General features: G+C 35.0%; 1 protein-coding gene across 1 annotated transcript in view; it reads left to right on the top strand.

Annotated features, from left to right (window-relative positions):
- The window catches only part of VEGFC (vascular endothelial growth factor C), a 109,065-nt gene extending 92,294 nt beyond the window's left edge, over nt 1-16,771 (top strand). The window contains exons 5-7 of the mRNA XM_058525390.1: nt 12,610-12,716; nt 13,014-13,338; nt 16,281-16,771. Coding sequence (XP_058381373.1) covers nt 12,610-12,716; nt 13,014-13,338; nt 16,281-16,395 — 547 coding nt within the window. The 3' untranslated portion in view covers nt 16,396-16,771. The remainder of the gene's footprint in view (nt 1-12,609; nt 12,717-13,013; nt 13,339-16,280) is intronic.
- Nucleotides 16,772-22,931: the final 6,160 nt, after the last annotated feature.

Below are 22,931 nucleotides of genomic sequence, written 5' to 3'. Positions count from 1 at the left end.
TATGTTATAAAACCATTTCTTTTGTTAAAAGTTAAGAGGAACAGCAACCATAATGGCCAAAATTAAAAAGACTCACAAAACCAAGTGTTGGAGAGGATGTGCAGGTGGAACTCGCATGTATCACGGATGGGATTGTAAAATGATACAACCACTTTGCAAAACATTTTGGCAGATTCTTATGAACTTAAATATACACTTAACATGTGATCCATAACTTCCCTTTCTAAGTATTTATCCAAGAGAAATAAAAACATATTTTGACACGATAACTTGTACACAAATGTTTATATAAACTTTATTAGCCAATAACTGGAAACAACTCCAATTTCCATCAAAGATGAATGGATAAACAAATTGTAGTAGATCTATACAGTAGAACATTACTGAGCAATATAAAAAGAATGAACTGTTGGTACACATAATAACATGAATAGATCTCAAAAGCATTAAGCTGAGTAAAGAAGCCAGACTAAAAAGAATACATACTATATGATTCAATTTACATGAAACCCTAGAAAAAACAAGCATAATCTAGATTAAGAGAAAGCAATTCAGTAGAATTGCCTGAAGATGCGGGTGGTGGGGATTGCCTCGGAAGGAGCAGGGGGAACATTTCGGGTGGCAGAAATGTTCTACATTTCGATTGCAGTCATAGTTACATGGGCGCGTAAATTTGTAAAAAAGACAATTAATTTAAAATAGGAGCATTTCAATGTACGCATATTATTCCTCAATTTGATTTTTGAAAAGCCAAGAGAAAAAGACCCCTTTTATTAACTATAATTTTGAAATTAGTTTAGGTTTAAAATGGTAGATTTCTTAAAATCTTTATGGTAACGCTTTAAGTCAAATCTGTAAGATTCTTATGATTCTTTAGGGGGAAGGGCTTCCCAGCACTCCTTTATGTAGAGTTTGAAATTTCATCAAAACGCTCGAGTTATCCCAGTTCTCCTCCATCTCCTGCTGCTCTCATCATCAGCAGGATAAAGACAAGGAATGCCTTTTTCAAATGCATGGCATTATGTTTACATTATTACAAAGCTAGATAAGTAGCAGACAATTTGTTTTATATTACTTATGCAGTGCAATTCAGTAATTAGAGGAATCATTCGTAAAATGAGTCATTCATAAAATAATTGTTGAGTCTCTGAAATGGACAAAGAATGTTTCTAGAAACTGTGAGAGAGGACAAAATAAGCTTGGCAGCCTCTGACCTCGGAGCACTCATGGTCAAGGAGGGATGACACATGTTATATTGATATTGTTAATTTATTTTACTAAATATTACCATGCAGCAGGCATCCGCCGTACATTGTCCCATGCTCCTACTAGTCCTGCCGGGTTGCTGCATTGATGATGCGCATCACAGCACAGGGTTTATGAGTGTGCACACTGCAGGCAGCTTCTCAGTTGGAAAATTCATTCTCTGCTAACTAGCTCCTTGAGTTTTGCTAAGTTCTGTAAATTTTTTGTGACTCACTTTCCTCATCTAAAAAACGAAATATAAATTAAGATATTATATATAACATACTACAGTGTAACATTTATAGCCTAATCCTCACAATTTAATAACATTATACTATATTATATATTAATCTAATATTGTATAATAGCGTAATAGAGTAATAATATAATGATGATATCAACACCTAACTCATAGGGCTGTAGTGATGTTTCAAATCAGTAATCCATGTTAAATATTAGCACAGTGCCTGACACACAGTAAGTGTTCAATAAATGTTCACTGCTATTTTTACTAACATTTTACAAATGAGAAAATTGAGTCTTAGAAATGTTAATTAGCATGTAAAAAGCTAAAGCACTGAAAAAAAAAGTGCCAGAAAGAGATACAAATTCAAGGCTTTCTCTTAATCCCATGCTTTCCCCCAATAGTGTAGAGCATTTCTAGTATTTACCAAAAATGCCTTCAAGTCTTAATCTCAGCAGCACCAAAATACGTCATAAATTCCAGAGGGAGGAGAGATTATCGCTAGCAGAAATGATTAGGTGTCAATATTCATATTGATGTTCTCACAGATTATTCTCTTTCTTTCCCATTATTTCTTCTTAAATTTTCCTTCAATTTGAAAACTTCATGATTTTCTGTGGTCCCTTTAGTGGAGACTCTCTTTTTATGTAGGGAACCATTTCTGATTAAGAAGTGATGCCCTCGATTTTTCTACTTGATAGAAGTAGTGTTTATTCACTCATGAGATATTTACATTGAGTCTTCTAGGGAGACTTTACTAGGAACTGTAGAATATTTAAAAAGTGGATAATATAATTCCTTAACTAAAGCAACTCATGTACCAGAGAACAAATAAACACAGATATATGTACTATAATAAGTACATAAAACACTATGCTATGCTTCATTCAGTCATTCAACGGACAGTTATTGTGTGCCTACTAGGTACAACTATTGTGCTAGTCTGTAGAAAGAGAAAGATAAATAGGATCACTACTCTAAAGAAATCCCATAAACAAGTCAGACATGTAAACATGGGACTGAAATTGGTGTGGTAGAGGAAGTATGCTGGACGCATGACTACAGTCAAGTGTGAGATGGAGAGAAGCTACATGAGTCCAGAGGGGTAAATAGAATTGCATCTGCCATGCCAAGGACAGACTTCAGGTCTCTCAGGAACCACCAAAAGATGCATGCAGGGTGTGATATTTACATATTATATTATAGAAAGAACAGCCTAGTGGCAATGTGGTAGGTGGATTAAGGAGCATAAGAAGAAGTGGAAAAACTAGAGAGGAAGCTTCTGAACTAATCCAATACAGAAAGAAGAAGGGTGGAACCGAGGCAGTGGAAACGGGGATGGAAAGAAGAGAGGTGGGAAGACATTGGACATACAAGAAAGCATATGACTTGGGAGCTGTATGTGTGGGATAACAGGGAGATATTGAGGATGAAACTACATGGATGAGATACAGAAAGACAGGGGATGCCTTTCACAGGGAGAAAGGGTTTGAAAAGGAGAATTTGGTTTTGACATGTGTAGTTTGAGTATTTGTAATATCTGTAAGAAGTCAAAGTGAAACGTCCGGTGGACAGTTGGATCTGTAGCTGAGGGGACACTAGGATGGGCATGCTCCTTTGATAGCTACCAGCATACAGTTGGTGGTTAGAGCAATTGGAAGACGTGAACCCAACCAAGGAAAATACAGGAAATAAGAAGAGAAGAGGAGCAGCAGATGAAACCAGGGGGAATATCAATATTTAAGAAGCTGTTGGAGAAACAATTGCCTGTGCATGAGACTGAGAAAGAGCAGTTAGAAAAATTAGCGCTAAAAACTGGGAGAAAAAGGTATTACAAAAGCCAACAAGAGTTCAAGGAAAGAGGAAGTGGTAAGATGATCAAATACTAGAAGAAGCTCGAGAATGACTAGGACTGACTCCCTCAGTTGAAGGACATGACATAGAGATAACACATTTATTTATTAATAACCTCTCATGCACTAGGCACAGAGGGAGAGTGAGAGTGAGAGTGTGGTTTGAGAAAAAGGGAGAGAAAGGAGAGTAAGAGAGAAATTCCCACTTACATATGAAATCCAATCAGAGGGATTAAGTAACGTTCCCCAACATCACACAGCTAAAGAAGTAGCAGGGCAGAGATTCAAACTAAATTTGGAGCCAATCTATTCCTCTGAGGGTGCAGTCATTACTGCATTTGTAATTTCTTTAAATTAAAAAAAAAAAAACTTCAAACATATAATAAAGGACAAAAAATAACCCCAGAAAATGACATATCCCTCCACCCCAACTTGAAATTTAACAAATACTTTATCACATTCATTTAAGATACAATCCAAAGACCCAGTCACCATTCTTCATCCTCCATGCCCAGAGGTAACCACCACTTTGAAATTGTATTATTCTCATTCACACTTTTCTATTTTTGTGGCATATAGATGTATTAACATACCACAAGAGATTGTATAGTACAGCTGTGAGTTTTTTAAATTCTTATGTTAAAACGGTAACATTAGTTTTTCTCTCAACAGTATGTTTTAGAGATGTGATCATATTGATGTCTGTAGGCCTATTCATTAAATAGCTGTATAATATTCCATTGTATCTATAATTAAATAAATAAATAAATATTTTGTGCCTAGTCTAATGACAATATACTATAGGGAAGGTGATATACTACGCATTAGGAAGAGAGTCAAATCAAAGGAGAGAGATGTCACATTTGAGAGAAAAATGCCTTGAGGTTGATTTTACCCCGTGGTCTATTTATTGGTTAATTAATTGGTTATCATTGACAATATCCCTAAAAAATAGGAGATTAAATTAAAAAGGCAGTGGTAAGGCTGTGCTCTGAAGCTCCGAGCACCAGCCTAGGGAGTTTCACTTTTCTGTGGAGGTATTGGGGTAGCAGAGGGAATTTTTGGGTAGAGGAATGAAAAGACGATGTTGAGCATAGCCAAGGTACCTTGAATTTTTTTAATGGATAATAAAAATAGAGGATATGTATTATTTCAGCCTGACAAAGAGGCTATATCAGTCTTTGGGGGAGGGTCATGTTGTGATCAGAAAGAGAAAAAGGAAAGGTAAAAAAAGATGAGAAAATGGATAAATCTAGCCAGAAGGCTAATTTCTGTTTTTATTTGTTCACTATTTTTTATTTCCTTTACTGTTTATTTCCTTTATGGTAAAATGTCAACATTGTTTACTAAAACACTAAATAAAGCATATTTGCTTCTAAGAAGTTAGTTTTTCAGGCCTATTAAGGAAAATTTCATTCATGTGAAACCTCATCTCTTCTCCAAGGAACAGAGCGGATCTGTAGCCCCTGCAAACTTTGATTTAGAACTTGATGCTCAGTGTCTTTGGACTGGTAATCTATAACAGATCCTCAGTCCAAATCTTAGAAGCTTGAATATCCATGAGTTTTTCTTTTTACCATCTTAATTTTTCATTCTTTCACTTTAAATTTCAAGATTATACATTGTTGCTTTACCAAAAATAGAGATAAACAGAGTAGTGTGATAAATTTAATAAACTGTATTGGAACAGAAATGCAGAGATAATATATCTGCCAATTAAATCGGGACATAGTCTTGCACAAGTTGATCAGAAACTTCTTTTTCCAGCATTTTAAGACATGTATGTTTATTCTGCCCTGAAAATATCCTCTTTGCAAGTTCAAAAACCCTTATGTTCATATGAAGTTATTTTTGAAATCTTAATTCATACATCTGTTCATCCTCTTTTTTACAAAACTCATTATCTAAATATCATCTAACACCTTCAAATGAGCTCCTGTTGATATGAAGGGATTTACTGACGGAACCTCAGGTACGAGATTCTAGACCCTGAAGCATATTTTTTTCTAAAAGGAAGCTAACTATGCTATATAGTGTGCCTGCCTTTGGACTGTGGATTCTGTCTTCTAAAAGATAATAACTGAAGGCACAGCATTCCTGTGGTGTGCTGATTCACTGGTAGAAATTGCAGCAAAATGTATATGGCCAAGAAGATTCCATCCGCACATTCTCCACACTGAGGTTGTGTTTGTAATGTTACCCAGAGGTGGCAGCTATTAGATCAGAGATTTTGTGAAGCTTAATGTCAAGTTCAACCAAAACACATTGATGATTATTTTTAATAAATGTCCATATTGTTAGACCAAATCTGCCAGTCATTCTCTAAAAATTTTTAATAGACTTTCTTTTTTTTAGCAGTTTTAGGTTTACAGAAAAACTGAGCAGAAAATACAGAGTTCCCATATACCCTCTCACCCTCATGCCCTATTATTGACACCTTGCATTAGAGTGGTGCATTTGTTACAACTGATGAACCAGTGTTGATACATTACTAACTAAAATCCATGGTTTACATTGGGATCTTTTTGTTGTACATTGTATGGATTTTGACAGATGTATAATGACATGTATCCACATGTATTATCTAGTATCATAGAGAATGTTTCATGGGCCCTCAAATCCCCTGTGCTCCACCTATTCAGGCCTGCCTCCTTCCCCCAACCCCTGGCATCAACCTGTCATTTTGATGTCATATGAACACCCTAATGCCTTTTTCTTTTCTGTTAATGAAGTGTGGCTGTGATGAGATAACACCACCAGTGGCTGTTGTTGAAGGACATGTTTACTGAATTACTGTTACTTACCTTTATTGATTCTCTGTTCTAATTCTCTTAGTTCCAATTAAATATAGAAATAAAAACTGACAAGCTGATCAATAACAGTAACTACTAGATTTTCATTGTTTCAACCTGCCATGCTTCTCTCAACCTTGTATATACAAGCAAATCCAAAAAACAGGGAGAGGGGAACACAGGCTTTTAGACTTATCCTACCCTCCTCCTTTGCTGCTATGCCCAGTTCTGGTAGTCATCCAACTCAAAAACAAGCAGTCCTGTCCTCGGCCAGCCAATTGGTGACCACACATTGTGACTTGTGTTTTATATCCAAGGCTCATACAGTGGCTGAACTTTTATATATGGCAGATTACTGCTTTAAAACAATCATTTATATTCACACAAAAAGTGAAAGATTAGATTTATAAGCCCGCTTTTTTATATTAATGCAACTATTTTATTAGCCTTTCAATTATTAAATCTCAAAAAATTGTTAAAACCATGGGATTTTCATTAATCAGTCCTAATTACCATCTATTCCTTTTATGTCCTAACAAACCCCAACTCCATCTACCATTCTTCCAGTCAGTAGACTAATGGAACATAAGCAAAGAGTAGCATAAACAGACATAAGTACAAATTAGTATGAAATCAATGAAAATCAATACAAGGGAAGGTAAGTATATGGATTTTATCTAGATATATTTCTGTTAAACATGTTCCTTTTTATTTTAGACAATTTATATAGAGCCTTAAAATGAATATAATTCTGATTTCTGTTCATAGTACTGAAGAAGTTACTTAATAACATTGAATATAAAGGCCATTTTTATGTAACCACTTTCCATTCGATATTAACCACTCTTGCAAAAATATAAGCAAATCAGTATCTGTGTAGATAGTCAAGTGTATTCAAGGGGCATGCATGATGAACTCAAGATGAACACAACAATGCAAAGACTTTTGGAATAAAACTGTTGAAACATTTTACCCAGGGTTCTATGGCTCTGATAATGAAAGAACGTAGCTGCCCTTTCAGCTGCTATTCCAACAGCAATCTGGAGCAAAAAGGGTCTGGACTGATATTCTCCCATTATATAAACACAGGTTTGAGTGATGCTAATCGTAGTGGGAGAAGTTCAGGTGACGTCAACAGTTGGCATTTAGGAAATCAAAACCCTGTTTTGATGTTTATCAAAATTATTAATGTGGTTGGAGTTCCCCTTATTTGATTTCTCCATGGGATACAGAGCGTGTTATTGGATATCGCATGGAATGATAGGAAGACGCTCGGCAGGAGCCTGTGAGAGCTCGTAGTGTGTGCTTGCAGATAACGTTACTGCATCACGTTCCACATGTAACAAGACTTAGCATAGCATAGCTATTTGAAGACCACGACTGTGGACTATAGGTGCCACATGGTCGGTAGAATTCTAATCTGTTGGGTTGTTGTGAAGATACCTTATTAAAAGAGCTGCCAATGCGAGTAACTGATTAACAGCACAGTTCATCTCCATAGAAAGAATTTGCTTTTTCAAAAAGTCATTGAGTGCCAAAAGTTGAATTTGTTTTCAGTTAAGGTTGGCATTCATTTTGAATGATCTATGAAATATTTTAAGAGATATTTAGTAAGGTAGATCAATGGTAGTTTAATATAAACCAAGATGCAGTTAATTTTTTTTCCATTAGAAATACATTACAAAGATTATAGTTCTTCAGAAAAGAATAACATTCCAGCTCAGTTCTAACTAATGCCAAACAAAAGCTCGTAGTGTGTCTAGTTCCTAGAATATGGATTTGAGGAGTCAGGGAATTTCCGAGTATATAAAAACTCCAGTGCCAAAAAGTAGACAAGATGCAAGGATCCAAAAAATAGTATGCACAAAGTAGCCTACCACAATGTTCAAAGTAGAAGAGCTAGTAATTATTACCCAATATGTAGAATTCAATAGAACAGAACATATTTGGAGCATATTAATTCTTTCAAATTTCAAAAGAGAGATAAATGGCAAAATAAGATTGATTTTAATCATTAAATCTGTTGTTCTGTAACACATATACCCTTCAAATTTTGTCCTCTGGTTTTAACTAGCAAAAAGCAATAGCTACCAAACCAGTCCAGTGAAGTTTTGAAAGAATTAATGAAATCATTCTTAGAAAAGCATCTTTATCTTTTATACAAGTTATAAGCAAGATTGTGGTTGTGTTTGTGTGTATGTGGGGGTGGGAAAGGAAAAATAGGGAAGTTTATTTACATATGATTCTCAAAATAGATCTGCTTTACAAATAATTGCACAATCTTCTGCTTTGCTTTGCAGACAAAATGTGTCTTTGAATCAATATGTTTTATAAATACAGTATACAAAATTACTAATTTATAAAATTTTTAAATATGCTTATGCATGTTAATATTCATTACTTGAGAAATTTCAATAGGGTACAAATGTTTTAGAGATTAAAATATGTAGGAGATAAGTACATTGTGCTACATTTTCTATCCACCATGAAAACATTTCCTTTCATTCCAACATAACAATATTTTGGAAATTGTGCCTCCTATTTTTTTCACATGAGAAGCTTTAAATGCTAAGAATTTCTACTTACTTGTAGAGAAGGAAACTTCATTTGATAATTATGAAAATGCATTCTACCCAAATATATGTTTCTTTAATTAAATGGTATCTAGCAGGATTTCAAATTTCAACCTTGAAATATGTGTTAACATCGATGAGTAGTGGTTTCTTATTTTTGAGAAATCTTCTAATGTCATATTTTTCTAGAAATTTAAGTTAAGTTTTAAGAATATTAGAAATTAAAATATTTAGCTCACTTTGAGAAAACCATAATTAGTCGGTAATATAAAGTTTATGTTGGCATAAAACTTTCAGGTACAACATAATTAAAAGTGTTACTCTGAAGACCACATTTTTATTCAACATGAATGTGCAAAAGCTACTGAGTTAGTGTAGCCAGATTATATGAAATCATTATTTAATTCTATAAAACTAGAGATTTTGTTATTTTGTATGACATTTCCAGAAATATATTCCTAAATTTGTTCCTACATTTGTTTCTACACACAGTCCATACTTTTGAATTTGTATTTTTGAAGATGTTGAAATATTAGAAAGAAAACTCTATGCAGAAATAGAAGTATAATGATGTACACCTGAAATTTATACAATGTTATAAACCAATGTGACTGCAATAAACAAAAAATTTAAAAAAAAGAAGAAGAAAGAAAACTCTATATTTTTCCTCACTACATGATCAGAAATTGTTTTCTTTTCATGCCTATTTAAGATGAATAATTTTGTATACGTATTTAAACTTAAGCACAGACACATTAACGCATATTCTTGCAGTTGAAAATCTCATTGTTCACCAATCTCACTTAGGCTAGTGATGGAGATTATTCTTGATACATCTTTGTACCATTTAAAAAGCTTAGACATGTGTTTTGTCAGCTGGAAGAACATTGGCTCAGGTAACGGCAGTCTAAACCGCTTGTTGGCAAAATGAAAGCTGCCTTTCTGCTGTGACCACCACACACTGTGCCCACCTGACACCAACGTGAGAGTGTATTACTAAACCACATATAGGTCAGCATTGAGGCAAGGTAGCCAAAATGGATTTGCCTTCATTTATAGGAGGGTGGTATGAGTTTCATTCAGCCAGGATTAATTGTATTACTGTTCTATAACTAAACACAAGTGCATCTTATTTGTTGGAAGGACACTAAAGTTTTGGATAGGAGATAAATTAAAAAGCGATGACATTATTTTGGAAAATTGATAAATACTGTCTAAATTTTATGTGGAACAATGTATATTCATGATTAACCAAGAAAATAATGACAAAAATATGTAATGAGTAGAGACTTGCTCTTGGAAATACCTAAAATTATTAGGAAGATATAATGTTCTCTAAGAAATACTGTTAAGTGAAGAAGCAAGATTTAGAATAGTATGTAAGGGATGCTATCCTCTGTGTAACAGAATAAGAGAAAATATATACCTACATACATACATATTTTCTTTTATTTGCAAAAAGAAACACTGAAGACATAAACCAAAAGCTAAGAAAAGGAACAGCAGTGCTGTGGATATGTATCAGAATGAACTTCTCTGAATATACATTTTCTCATAATTTTAACTCTGATAATTACATGAATGTTTTATATTTTTAAAAGACAAAATTAAAAAGAAAAAAACATATAGTGTCTGCAGAATAAAACAAATATGTTAATATAATAAATATATTTAAGATTGTTAGAAACCAAGATTTTAATGGAAGTTATTAGTTTGAAGTCAAAATAAATTTCAAACCCCAGTAATGTTAAATGGGATTTGAAAACAGCACTATGAACTGTTTTTCTTTTTCCTAAAAATATGTACAGATATCTTTTGCTTAAGATAATTTATTTCCAAAAATATAAATTGCAAGCATATTTTTGATTGTTTTAAATGGGAAAAATTATAAAGCATTGTAGGTAAAACCCAAACAAAACTAATTTTCTATGAAGTAATTTAAAGACAATAATACCTGTAGAAAAGTAACATACTCTCTTTATAGGATCTAAAATGCTCAAACATTGTTTCCTTGATCATCTGGCAATTATTATGGTTATTAACACGTGGTTGCCTTCTACCTGGTAACATGGACTGTTTGCATGTTGTATGAGAAATTATTAGCTTACTATATGATATAGCAAATAACATACAGCAATCAAAAACTTGTTGAAAAACCAAAAATAAAATAAATTCAAGAAAGTTCCCGTAATAGACTTTTTCCCCAAGCTAAAGGAGATATGACCCTGAAGAAAGTTAGGAAGTGGGGAGGCGGAGGATAAAGTGGTCCTCGCCGTTGGCAAATGGTGATGGCCTGGATATAGGTCAAGGGGCGGTTTTAGGCAAACTATCACATTGAAAGGAAAGAATAGAGATTCTCTGTGTCTTGGAGCTGCTCTAGAGACTGCTGGACAGGAAAGTTCTAATAAATCCTCAGAAGTTGTGGTCAAGATGAAGGAAGAAATGGTTACAAAATGCAGTTGCGCTTATGCTTCTGTTCAAAAATTCCTCCCCGTGGTGCTCTAAGAGACATCGGGCTATTTTTAAAAGAAAGGTGTTTTGTGCATCATCACACTGAGTACGACTCTGTGGAACTTTTCTTAGCGACATCCGAAGCACAAGGCCTGTTTGTTAACACTCTGGGCACTTTTTAAGATGTCTACACGTGATTGTTATGCTCTACCAATTTGGAATGTAACTCAACACTCTTCCATCACTTAATGTTGTTTACAAGACTGTATTGAATGTGAAGGGTGTAAGTAAATATTTCCCTACACCAACATCAGCTGAAAAATGAGGTGGTGAGAGGTTTCTATATATTCTGTAAGTTACGGATATTAAAATCCAAGAATCCTAATGGGTAAACATTAACTAGGGAGATGTTCTATGGGATACACCTGCATTTTCTGCAGTTTCTGCCCATGAAAAGGTCTAGAAGTAATGTAATCTGATGGTGCTGAACACACCTAATCCTAAATGGAAAATACCATTTTCCGACAAAGAGAATTAGGGACCCTTGAAGGAATGGCTGATTCTGGGTGTGGAGGAGAAAATGGGCAAAATGAGCTTGTGACATCCGTTCATCCCAGAGGGCCGAGAAGCTGTCAAACTAAAGGGGTCATGTCCTACAGGTGCCAATGTGAAGGGGTCCCAGTTAGGCAACGGTGGGACAATTGGAGTGTCAAAGGAGCAGCAGGTGTAGTGGATTGAAGCCCATATGTAGATAATTTTTACTAAAACAAATGAGATGGAAGGAAGGAAAAACTAGAACAAGAACAACAGACATGGTCTTTGATACCTTTCTAGTGGAGTGTAGAGTGGGAATTTTGTATTATGGACACTTTACAGTTATGGGCATCTGTGCTTCAGAAATAAGTCAGTAAAGGTACGTGTTTAAGGATATTTCCAGTAGAATTGTTTGAAAAAGCCAAAAATGGGAAGCAACTTTAATAGCTACTAATAGGAGATTAATAAAATAAATAGTAGTACGTACTACGTGGACCAGACTATGGTGCAGCCACTAAAAATAATGGAGCAGAACTTTATGAAATGACATATAAAGATGTTCATAATATATTGTTTAGTGGAAAAAGTAATTTTCAGAGTAATATAAAAGGCTTTATCTCATTTTTGCAAAAACTAAAACAATATATGATTATACAAATAAATGTATTTATCTTAAAAAGATAAAAGTCTAGATGGTCTAAGACCATATCACTAACAGTGGTCACCTTGGGAATTAGAATTTGACAGCACCCTTGTGTGGGTGTAGTTTGAGAGGGAATTTTCATGTTTCATTTCATATATTCTTACATTATTTTAAAGCTTTTTTACAAGCATGTATTAATACATATGTAAGAAAAGAGATAATCCCTTCTTTGTACCAGTTATACTATTGCTTAACCTGTTTGTCTCTCTCAAAGGTGCCAGGCTGCAAACAAGACCTGCCCCACAAATTATATGTGGGATAATCACCTCTGCAGATGCCTGGCTCAGCAAGATTTTATTTTTTCCTCTGATGCTGGAGATGGTAAGCACAGTGATGTTTAAAAGACTAAATGCCAAGGGTCTCTATTTTGATTAACAAATATTTTAATATTAAAATCACGTGTACCATATTCGAGTCATCATCCTTTGAAATAAGTTACAACAAAATATCATATTGATATTATTTTGAACTTCTTTGGAAAGGAAGATACTCATATTTGTGTACAACCCTTTAATGAAAATCATAAAAAGGAAGATGCTTTTAATTGTTTCATATCACACTCAGAGCCAAGTAGGGTACAATAACGATATTCTGACCATGTTTGTCTACACTCTACAGACGGATTCCATGACATCTGTGGACCCAACAAGGAGCTGGATGAAGAGACCTGTCAATGTGTCTGCAAAGCGGGGCTCCGACCTTCCAGCTGTGGACCCCACAAAGAACTAGACAGAAACTCATGCCAGTGTGTCTGTAAAAACAAACTTTTCCCCAACTCATGTGGGGCCAACAGGGAATTTGATGAAAACACGTGCCAATGTGTATGTAAAAGGACCTGCCCACGACATCAACCCCTTAACCCTGGGAAATGTGCCTGTGAATGTACAGAAAATGCACAAAAATGCCTCTTAAAAGGAAAGAAGTTTCAACATCAAACATGCAGGTAAGCAATCTTCATAAATAGTATTTATTTCTCTTACTGGAAATAGTTTTCTCAACCAAAATAGCAGTTGCTTGTTAGAATGAGACCAGTAAGTTCTAGAAGACGAATTCTGATATTTTTCAACCAATGCTAAACTTTCGTGAGACTGTGTTTGCTCGCAAAAAGCAAGACAGGAACCCTGGGAACCAAAACAAGTTCCAGGCTGAGAATGCACTCTAAATCCTTGTCCTAGAGGCTGAGGAAGTGGTGCTCAACACGAGTTGGAAGGCAGATGAGTAGGACAGTCACGTGTGGAGCATATTCAAAATACACCAGGCAATGCACTCCTGCCCCTACCCAAAATTATGATGCCATCTGATGGAATTTAGGACAACTAAGTGCAGAAAATTTTGTGCAAAATTTAAAAAGGATAGGATAGTACCATTTACTATAGACTTGTATCTAGAAATGAAAATATCTAAGCTAAGTAGTTAATGGAATTAGGGAAATTAATATGCTGTTAAAGGTTACTCCAAGACTTAGTCCTGAAACCTTGATTTTGCTCTCTTCTTCACCAAGAAACAAATGAGGCTGTTGGACTCAAATACTTTCAGTGTTAATCCCTGAACTTCTTCCGCTATAGTCTAAGAATAAGGTGGTCTACTGTTTAAGCCAGATCTGTGCTTTTGACATTTCCTCCCACTTTCCTTCAACATCGCGCCACCAGTCATGCCTTCTCTCTTCCATACCTTTAATGTCTCCAACTCTATTATCCTTTCCCTTCGATTTATAAAAGTTCCCAAATTTCTTCTATTTTTTTAGCATCTTAACTGTGTTGCTGAGTGTCCATTAGCAACCAAGCTCTGTCCTTCTCTGCAAAGTTGCTCCAAGAACAGGCATTTGGTGTTTGTGTTGATCTCTTTCATCTCTCATTTACTCAACCAACTGCCATGTGGTTTATGCCTAGAAATCCATGATAGAGTTCTGTTTAAGGTAACAGGAGACTCTTAACTGCCAAATCCAATTTGGTCTTTATGTAATTTGTCCTTTCTGCAGCCTTTCTTTAAGCTCTCCTCTCTTTTTTTGGCTGACAACATTGGACCTTCCTGGTCGTCCTTTAGTTTTCAGACCATTTGTTCTTCGTCACCTTCAGTGGGTGCTCTTCCTCCACCCGCTCGTCAAAGATGATGATAATGCCCTTTTCAACAATGATTATTCACATGACTTAAAACTTATATTTCATTCATTTACAATTTAGTGTCCTCGTTACTGTCCTTCATTACTTTTTTCCTCCATAAATAGTGTCCTTCTTTTTGATTCTCAAGAGATTTGTCCTCCCATTTCCATTTATATTTCTGATGATCCATCCACACTAACTTTTTAGCTACTGCATGAGGAAACTTCAGTGCATCTAGGTATCTCATTGATGACATTTTTTTCTTGCATTATTTCTGAATACCTTAAAAGAATCCTTTTGTTTCCTCTTTAGGACATTTTGAGCAATAACTGTATTCCAATTTGATGTGTACATTCCTACTCTAATTATGAAAAGGATATTTCAAAAATGCAGAATATAGATACTAAATCTTATTAAAGATCATTAAACCATTTTGTATATTAAATCCTTCTGAGTGAATCTAGTATATATTGAAAAACCTGAAATTTTTATGTTTACATAAGACTAACCAGCCATCATATTTTTCTACAGAATTCATATATTAAATTAGTAGAAAGATTTCTATCATCATATTTCTCCTAACAGCATACATTGTTTCATAAATGCTTTCTATTTACTGAAACTCTCCCTGTATTCATTTTTCTGGGTGCATAATTTCAGGTTTTATGTATATATTGAAGCAAAAAAAAGAGAATTTAATATTTTGAAAGTATGTATATTCCTCATTTTCTCTTAATATTTATTCCAAATGTATGGTAGGCAAAGTATATATTCTTTGGTCCACTGCCTTAATCATCAGCTTTCATTGATCATTGAGAATTGTATCTTTTTAGTAAAACAGTACCAGTGGTCTTATATTAATGCATTTGTATTTAGAAGTAAAAACAATAATATTTTAACTAGATATGCTTTCCTTTCTAGAGCAACAGAAATGAAATTTCAAAATCACATTGGTAGTTTTTCTGTAGTGCACTTCGATTTCCATGTCAGGTCACCTTGCATTTTCCCATGTACCCCCATTCACATCCCCATATGTTAGGCATATTCATGCTCCAGAAAGTTCTTCACAGATACCTCTCATTCATTGAAGCAACAGGGCTGCTGATGTTATTGGCTTTCTGGTCATTTGTCCTTTCACCACTACTAGAAACTGGAAGTCTAGGCTAGGAGGAGAGGGACCCCCCCAACCCCCCGCCACAGTGAGTATTGTCCCTCTCCCTCCCTTCCCCTAGACCTCACTGGTTTCACGTGGAGCCCAGGTGGAGAAGGAGAGTGAGTCACCATCATGCAGTCAGCTGCCTGCCCAGCAGAGAAAAAGAGGGAGGGTGGGGCTCCTCACTGAAGACCACAGTCCTGCCAAAATGGCTGGGTTTAATCACTTCAACGTCTGGGTTCCATACAAGTTCCAGACTCTTGTGAATTCTGCCATGCTTATATGATCACACTACATCGGCAGACCTTAAATATTCCTGTTGAAAATTTCTGTTTTATATTACTTTCATCCACAAAGCAGAGAGCACTTCAAAAGAACTAACGTTTATGACATCTCCTTCTCCCGTGTGTTATATCAGCAAGCAAGACTGTTTTTTAGGCTTTTCCATTCCTCTTAAATTTTGTAATTCTAAGCACAAACTTTAACAATGTATAAACCTGAGAACAATTTTGTGACAAAATGAGCAACCTTGTTCTAATTTGAAGTTTAGCAAAACACAAAGGTAACGTTTGTAGCATAATGAATTCATCACCTTGATCTTTAACAAAAGTGTGTTCCTCTTCGTTTTCCTAGTTGTTACAGAAGACCATGTACAAATCGACTGAAGCATTGCGAGCAGGGATTTTCATTCAGTGAAGAAGTCTGTCGCTGTGTCCCTTCATATTGGAAAATATCACATATGAACTAAGATTGTACTATTTTTCAGCGTGTCATTTTTCTATCATGGAAAACTATGTTGCCACGTTAGAACTGTCTTTGAACAGAGAGACCTTTGTGGAACCATGGCTAACAAAGACAAAGTCAATGTTTCCTAAACCACGTGGACAACTTGACAGAAATGGAGTGGAGCGTGTCTGCAAAAAACCTTTCAAAGACTGGTTTTCTCCCAATGACCAAACAGCCGAGGTTTTTGTCTTGTGATTAAAAAAAAAAAAATGACTATATAATTTATTTCCACTAAAAATATTGTTTCTGCCTTCATTTTTATAGCAATAACAATTGGTAAAGCTCACTGTGATCAATATTTTTATATCATGCAAAATATGTTTAAAATAAAATGAAAATTGTATTATAAGCTGGTAAGTTCAGTCCGTTACCATCTTACACAATATGCACAACTTGATATTATGAAAACATTCATCTCCCCCTGCCCTTTTTCTCTAACAAGATGTCAGATGTCGATTGCTACAAAAAAAGTGTGATCCTATAAAAGCAGTTTCAGATAGATAACAGTTGCTGTTACATTTTATTTCAATTCATCTCTTAATGTATTTAATGATTACAAACATTTTAGCACAGGATACTTCTGAATTTATAACCAAATGAATCAGTATAGAACATATCATCTTACAAGATATTCTGCTTAGCATTTCCATGGCATTGAAAGTTATTCAGTGCACTGGGAGCATTCGTCTCTTTACTTGGTATAATAGCCCTCAGAATGTATTAAAATGCCTTTAAAAAAGAATCTTTTCCAAATAGTTAATTTCTTCTGACCAGCTAAAATACTTTTTGTGAGCTTAAATGCTCCTAATCTAACATGTATAAAATAAACTGGAAATAACATTTAAATGCTCATATATGTTAAAAAGGGAACATTTCAGTCACATAATTGAAGTGCTTGTTTTATTTTTAAAAAGGCATCACACTAAAGTACTTTTCTCTGGGAACAAATGTTTTGCTTGCATAAATACAATCAAATAACTGTTTTCTTGTTGACAGAGAATTGATTATTTGCCTGTATGACAGAGCTACTAGCAAATACAGAAAAATAATTAGTCCTGAAAGGAGAAAAAAATTCTATAGAGTTGTGTAATAAGTCTCTTAAAGCTTGCAAATTTAATATAACAAAATCATTTTTAAATGGTATGTGAATACTCAGTACAACACAAAATATTATATGTTTTGCTATAAAATAATTTGTTTCCTTCAAAAATATTTAATTAGAAGGTTGATGCCCTAAAAGTATCCTGAGTGTTTTCAATACTGACTTTTAAAACAATGTTACATGCAACGTTTACTGAGTTCCAATTAAGTGCTCTGCACAACCTTAACATGTAGTTCACAAAGTAAGATTTTTCATGTCTTGGGGGAAAAAAGTATCTTCTGAAATTCTCTCATTACATATTTACGGACCATCTTCCTGTTTTTTAGTAAAGCTGACTCTGAAGCCTTTAGGCAGAAAATATATGCATTGTACATTCTGTGTACCAGCTAAGGTCTGGGTAATTTTCAAACTTGAGAACAGCAAAATAAATAAATAAATAAATAAATAAGACAAAAGTAAAAGATAAATAAATTTGACAACAGCTACAGTTTTATCAAAATTTCTCCAAGAGAACAAATTCAGGGATGACTGCAAAAGGAAAAGTGGAATCAAAATAAATAACATCTTTCCATGTGATGGAGAGGCACGATTCCCAGTGCATAATGGTCACCATCTATGAAATCCAGCTAAGATTCAATTCAATCATTGTTCACCACATTTGAGCCATGAAGGTAAGCAAACAAACATTAGGTAAACTGTTGTGTTCATCTGGTCAATCAGTTTTAGTTTTGATACTTTTAAAATATATTAATTTTTTAGCTAATTTAGGAAAAAATCTATTCCAAGTTTCTAACAAGCCCCCAAAGCCATGTAAAGAATATTAGAACCTGATACAACGACTGTTAGAAATTATCAGCTTAAAAAAAATCCAAACTATGTGTTGACAATTAGTTTCTCAGAATATATGAGTAAGCCAAAAAAATCACTAGACCAAAAATTAAAGCATGAAGCATGCCAGAAAAATAGCATTTAATTTGTCCCTGGAGATGTAATAATTTTGATCAAAAGCGAGAGTAACATGGACCAAGGCAATACATTGCCAAAGGTACTTGCAAACGATTTTATGTGGACCATAAAAATCTTACTTCACTACACTAAAATAACTAAAATAACTGAGATTTTGTGGTACCAGTTAAGAAGATGGACCAGAGATAATGCTACATAATAAAATTTAGCAACTATGATTCAGCAAAAAGCTAAAAACTACAGTGACAATGTTCACAAACTCTGCAAGAGTCTTGAGATACCATTCCACTCAATCTAAAGGATAAAGATGAGAAAACACTGGAAGCTTGCAGCAACAGTTAATATACCCAAATCTTGGAAAGTTTATAAACAGAATTTTATGTCTAGAAACCTAATACTGTAAACTCAGTTTAAAAGACACAAGGAAAAAAATATTTTGGTGAGCAATGGAATAAGAATTAGCTTCCAGATTTTCTTCTTTTTTGGAAAGGAGTTTTGACATTTGCTAACTGCCTGAGTAAAACAGATTCCATTACTAAAATTTCTAAAAATAACCTTTGGCCTTCACATCCATACTATTCAAAACAGAAGTTTGAGTGGTAACTGTAAGGTACATTCATTGGCATACCCAAAGTAGGCTTCTTTAAAGAAGGGGAAAAGGTCACACATTTACCTCCATGCAGTCGAGGCGCTCTCTGGGGCTACCCCGCTCTGAAGGAATTTTACTCAATAAGTGAGAGAAAAAAAGCAGACACACAGGTGAGAGGGTTCATGTTACAGCAGTTGTAGCATATTGCCAAAGTTGATGAAACTCCTTACATGGTTAAGTTCCCGTGATCACCTGCCTAGGAAGTGCTGAAGCGAAGGGCCGAGCAGAGGTCTCTCAGCCCACACATTATCCACATTACTACGCTGTCCCCCAAGATCTGAGCTTTCGTTAGCAGATTTTTCAAAGGATGCTTTCTAGGGACATTACCTTTTGAACTGAAAATGAGAATGACATAAAAATAACATTTCACTCTGCTACAGTAGAAGAGAGAGCATTGACATGTCTGATTTTTATATAGATGAATTCTAGAAAGTTCTAAATACATCCAATTATTGTATTTTAAAATGCATATAGTATGCCCAGAGAAATTTTTAAGGAAGTCAATGACACATACTTTATAAAGTAGTTACTAGTTTATCTGTTCATGTTTGAGTTCTTAGTTTATTGGATATTTTTTAAGTGAGGAATAACCGTTACCTTGTGGAGGTGTAAATGGGGGTCGATGGTTTGAAAAATATTTTAAAACCAATGTTTCACATGCTCTTTTCTCTCTGTTCCATAGCCACAACTCATTGCTTAAGAAAGCATACTGTAACAAACAGAAGGAACACTGGATTGGGAATTATAAAGCAGATTTTTAATGTTGACTTTTCTGCTGTGTCACTGAGCAAATCACCAAAACGCTCTGAGTCTCAATTTCTTAATCTGTGAAAGGAGTGAGTTGAATTAAAATTGTGTATCAAGTCCCACCTCTGAAGTTACAAAGTTTGTTACTAAACTAAATACAGAGGGGAGAAAAAAAAACACAGAACATTTTTAAGAACTTCAGGGAAGCCACATTCTTGAGATTAGAGATTCCATTAAGAGGAAATATTAATCTGTTAAAAATGTTTCATGTCAGAAATTATAAATGAAAAATCTGTCTCCCTTAAAAGTCTACTTCTTAAATTCTAACGAATTTAGATAGCTCAAAGCATTGAAATCCTGTCAAAGGTGGTCCCACATGGAGACTGGAAAATTTCTTTCAACTGTTGGAAAAAGTAAATATTGTGAAAAAACAAAACCAAGCAACTTTCACAAGAAAGCAAACTTCTCATGCACTGCTTCCAAACCTCAATCCGACGCACATATATTGTATTTCATCCAGGCAAGGCCGTTGAAGCAAAAATTAACTTTTAATGCTGTTACCATGTGGCGTTCTGATAGGATTTGGTTAGGTATGGGGCCTGCCCCATCAGGATCTGGCATCTACATATTATAAGTACAGAGGTCAAAATGCTTTATGCTGCCTATGAACACACTCACCAGGGCTGATTATTTATCAGGCTTGATGAGACACGGCTGTCCACACAGACAGCGATAACTGTTGCAATTTGACAGAAATGATTGTGAGACACCAATAAAAACTTCTTCTAAATCCACTAAATAATGACTAGTTGGATAAGAAAGAATTCGAAATTGTCTCAATCAGAAATACTTAATTTTATAAATAAAATTTATAAATATTTTTAAAAGGAGAAAAAAATTTTCATTTATATTCAACACACTACTTTATAACAATATTGGTAATGTGTTGTTAAATGTGGAATTTTTTAATCATTTAAGACAGCTGCATATATTCTTAATCTTTTTAAAAATTAATTTTCCTTGTATTCAAATGTATATATTTAAATCCAGCAGAAATTCTTTTTTGAGAATATTGTTACATCTCCAAAAATATACCTATGTAGCCGACATGTTCATTCAGAGTAAAAACAATCTTTTCTTCAGTACAATGTCCATGGAGACTTCACTGAGCCCTTCCTAATGTGTAACCAATAATCCTCTAATATGTCCCATTCTTTATACTTCATATTTCCTTTCTGTGACAGTTTATTTTTTTCAAGGCACTATCTTTTTCTCTTTATCTCCTACTCATCTTCAACAATGACCTTTAACTGCTGATTTTTTCTTTCCTTATTCCCATCCTCTGATATTTCTACTCCATGATATTGTTGGCAATTGCTGCTCAATGATATGTTATCACAGAAAGGAGAAAGCATAGAGCAGTCAGGTAGGACTCAGGTAAGTCAGACCAAACACTCCCAGCTTCCTCTCATTCTGTCCCAGGCTTTGGACTGACAGACTGATATCCATTTTAAGACAGTGTCTCTTAATTTTGTTGATATTTCTGAAGCTCATGTTCATCATAGAGCACAGAGTAAATAAAGGATCATACACTAGCATTTGGAATTGCATTTGAAATTGCTAACAAGCGGGAGGAAATAGGCAGGGAGGAAGGAAATGAAGAAAAGGTGGAATCAGGAAGGAAAGACAGGAAAAAAAATGAGAAAGGGTCAGAAATGGAAATAAGAGAGAAAAAGCAAGCACAAGAGAATTTTAAGAAAACAGTGAAGATGTCTCATGCCCTGTGAGGCCAGGGACAGGGAAGGGGTGGTAAATTCCTGAAATACATAGGAATAAATTCTCCATTTGCAAACAAGAATGGCAAAGGCGAAATTATATTGTCCGTTGAGCAGCTCTGGAATTGGATTGTGGTATTTACTAAGTAAATGCGATAAATACCATGATGATTATCTGAAACTGTCAACAGTAAACGTCCGAAGTCAAACACTAAAAGATATTTGGCATGAAATAACTTCAATCTTTCCTTGTGCACATGGACACTCTGAATGCCGCATCGTTCACAATCATTCATATAACGGTGAATTGCTTTTAAGAAGGTCCTAGGGAAACGAAAGAATTTCTTCTTCTCTGGATTTGAAGCAGATGTTTTTTGCATGCGATTTCAGATCACATGAGAATCTTATTGTAACTTTTTTGTTTTTCTAACAAGTTATAGGGCTGGTTTGCCCTGTGTGTGAGAAATTTCAGGCTCTGTTCTCCCTTTCGCACTTGGGGGGCCATCACAATTCCCCTTACAGGACCACAGGAGGAGAAGTCTTCCTGCATCTGTATCATGTGGGTACGCACATTCTCTGTGTTCTGGGGAATCTCAGGCTTCAACAGGCTGAAGAGGTATTGGAGTTTGCAGACTTACCTTGAACAATCGAGTCTCTTCTCTGCGTCTGAGATAATTCCAGGAATTTGAGTTAGATCTAGGAGGAGTTTTGAGCAATCATAGGAGTCAACCTCTCACTTTTACAAATAAAGCATCTATAACCCTAAACTGTTAAAGATTTCTCTTGAGACAGGCTTTGGAGTGGTAAAATCCATATGAAAACACAAGGCAAATAATTGTTAGTGTAATCTTCTTTTCACTTCTAGGGTGATAATCAATGTGTATTCCACAGAGTCCTAGGCTGGGCACCAGACCTCCACTGCTCATTTGACCAGAGCAGGCCTGCTTTTATCTGTTTTATGTCAAGATATTGGGGGGGGGGTTATTTTTTATAAAGGCCCTTTGCAAATTCATTTTTCAAATTACTGCTCTAAAATATGACGTTTACCTTATTGAATTACTTTTTACAACCTCTTGGTCTCTGCCAAAACCATCGTCTCCCATAGGTGCAGCCATGGCTGAAGTTGTGCCAAAATCCTGTAGCATTGAAGTCCCTCTCCCCGACCAGGGAATCAACATGCTGCTGACACCAAGCAAGGTCACTGTGCTGTCCTCGGGAGAGGGAAAGAGTTCTTAACCGCATGCAAAGTGCCCCAGCAT

This window comes from Diceros bicornis, chromosome 29, assembly GCF_020826845.1.
Source record: "Diceros bicornis minor isolate mBicDic1 chromosome 29, mDicBic1.mat.cur, whole genome shotgun sequence".
Taxonomy (NCBI): Eukaryota; Metazoa; Chordata; class Mammalia; order Perissodactyla; family Rhinocerotidae; genus Diceros; species Diceros bicornis.
Note: the sequence above shows the minus strand (reverse complement) of the source record. Positions and strands in the feature narration are given on the sequence as shown.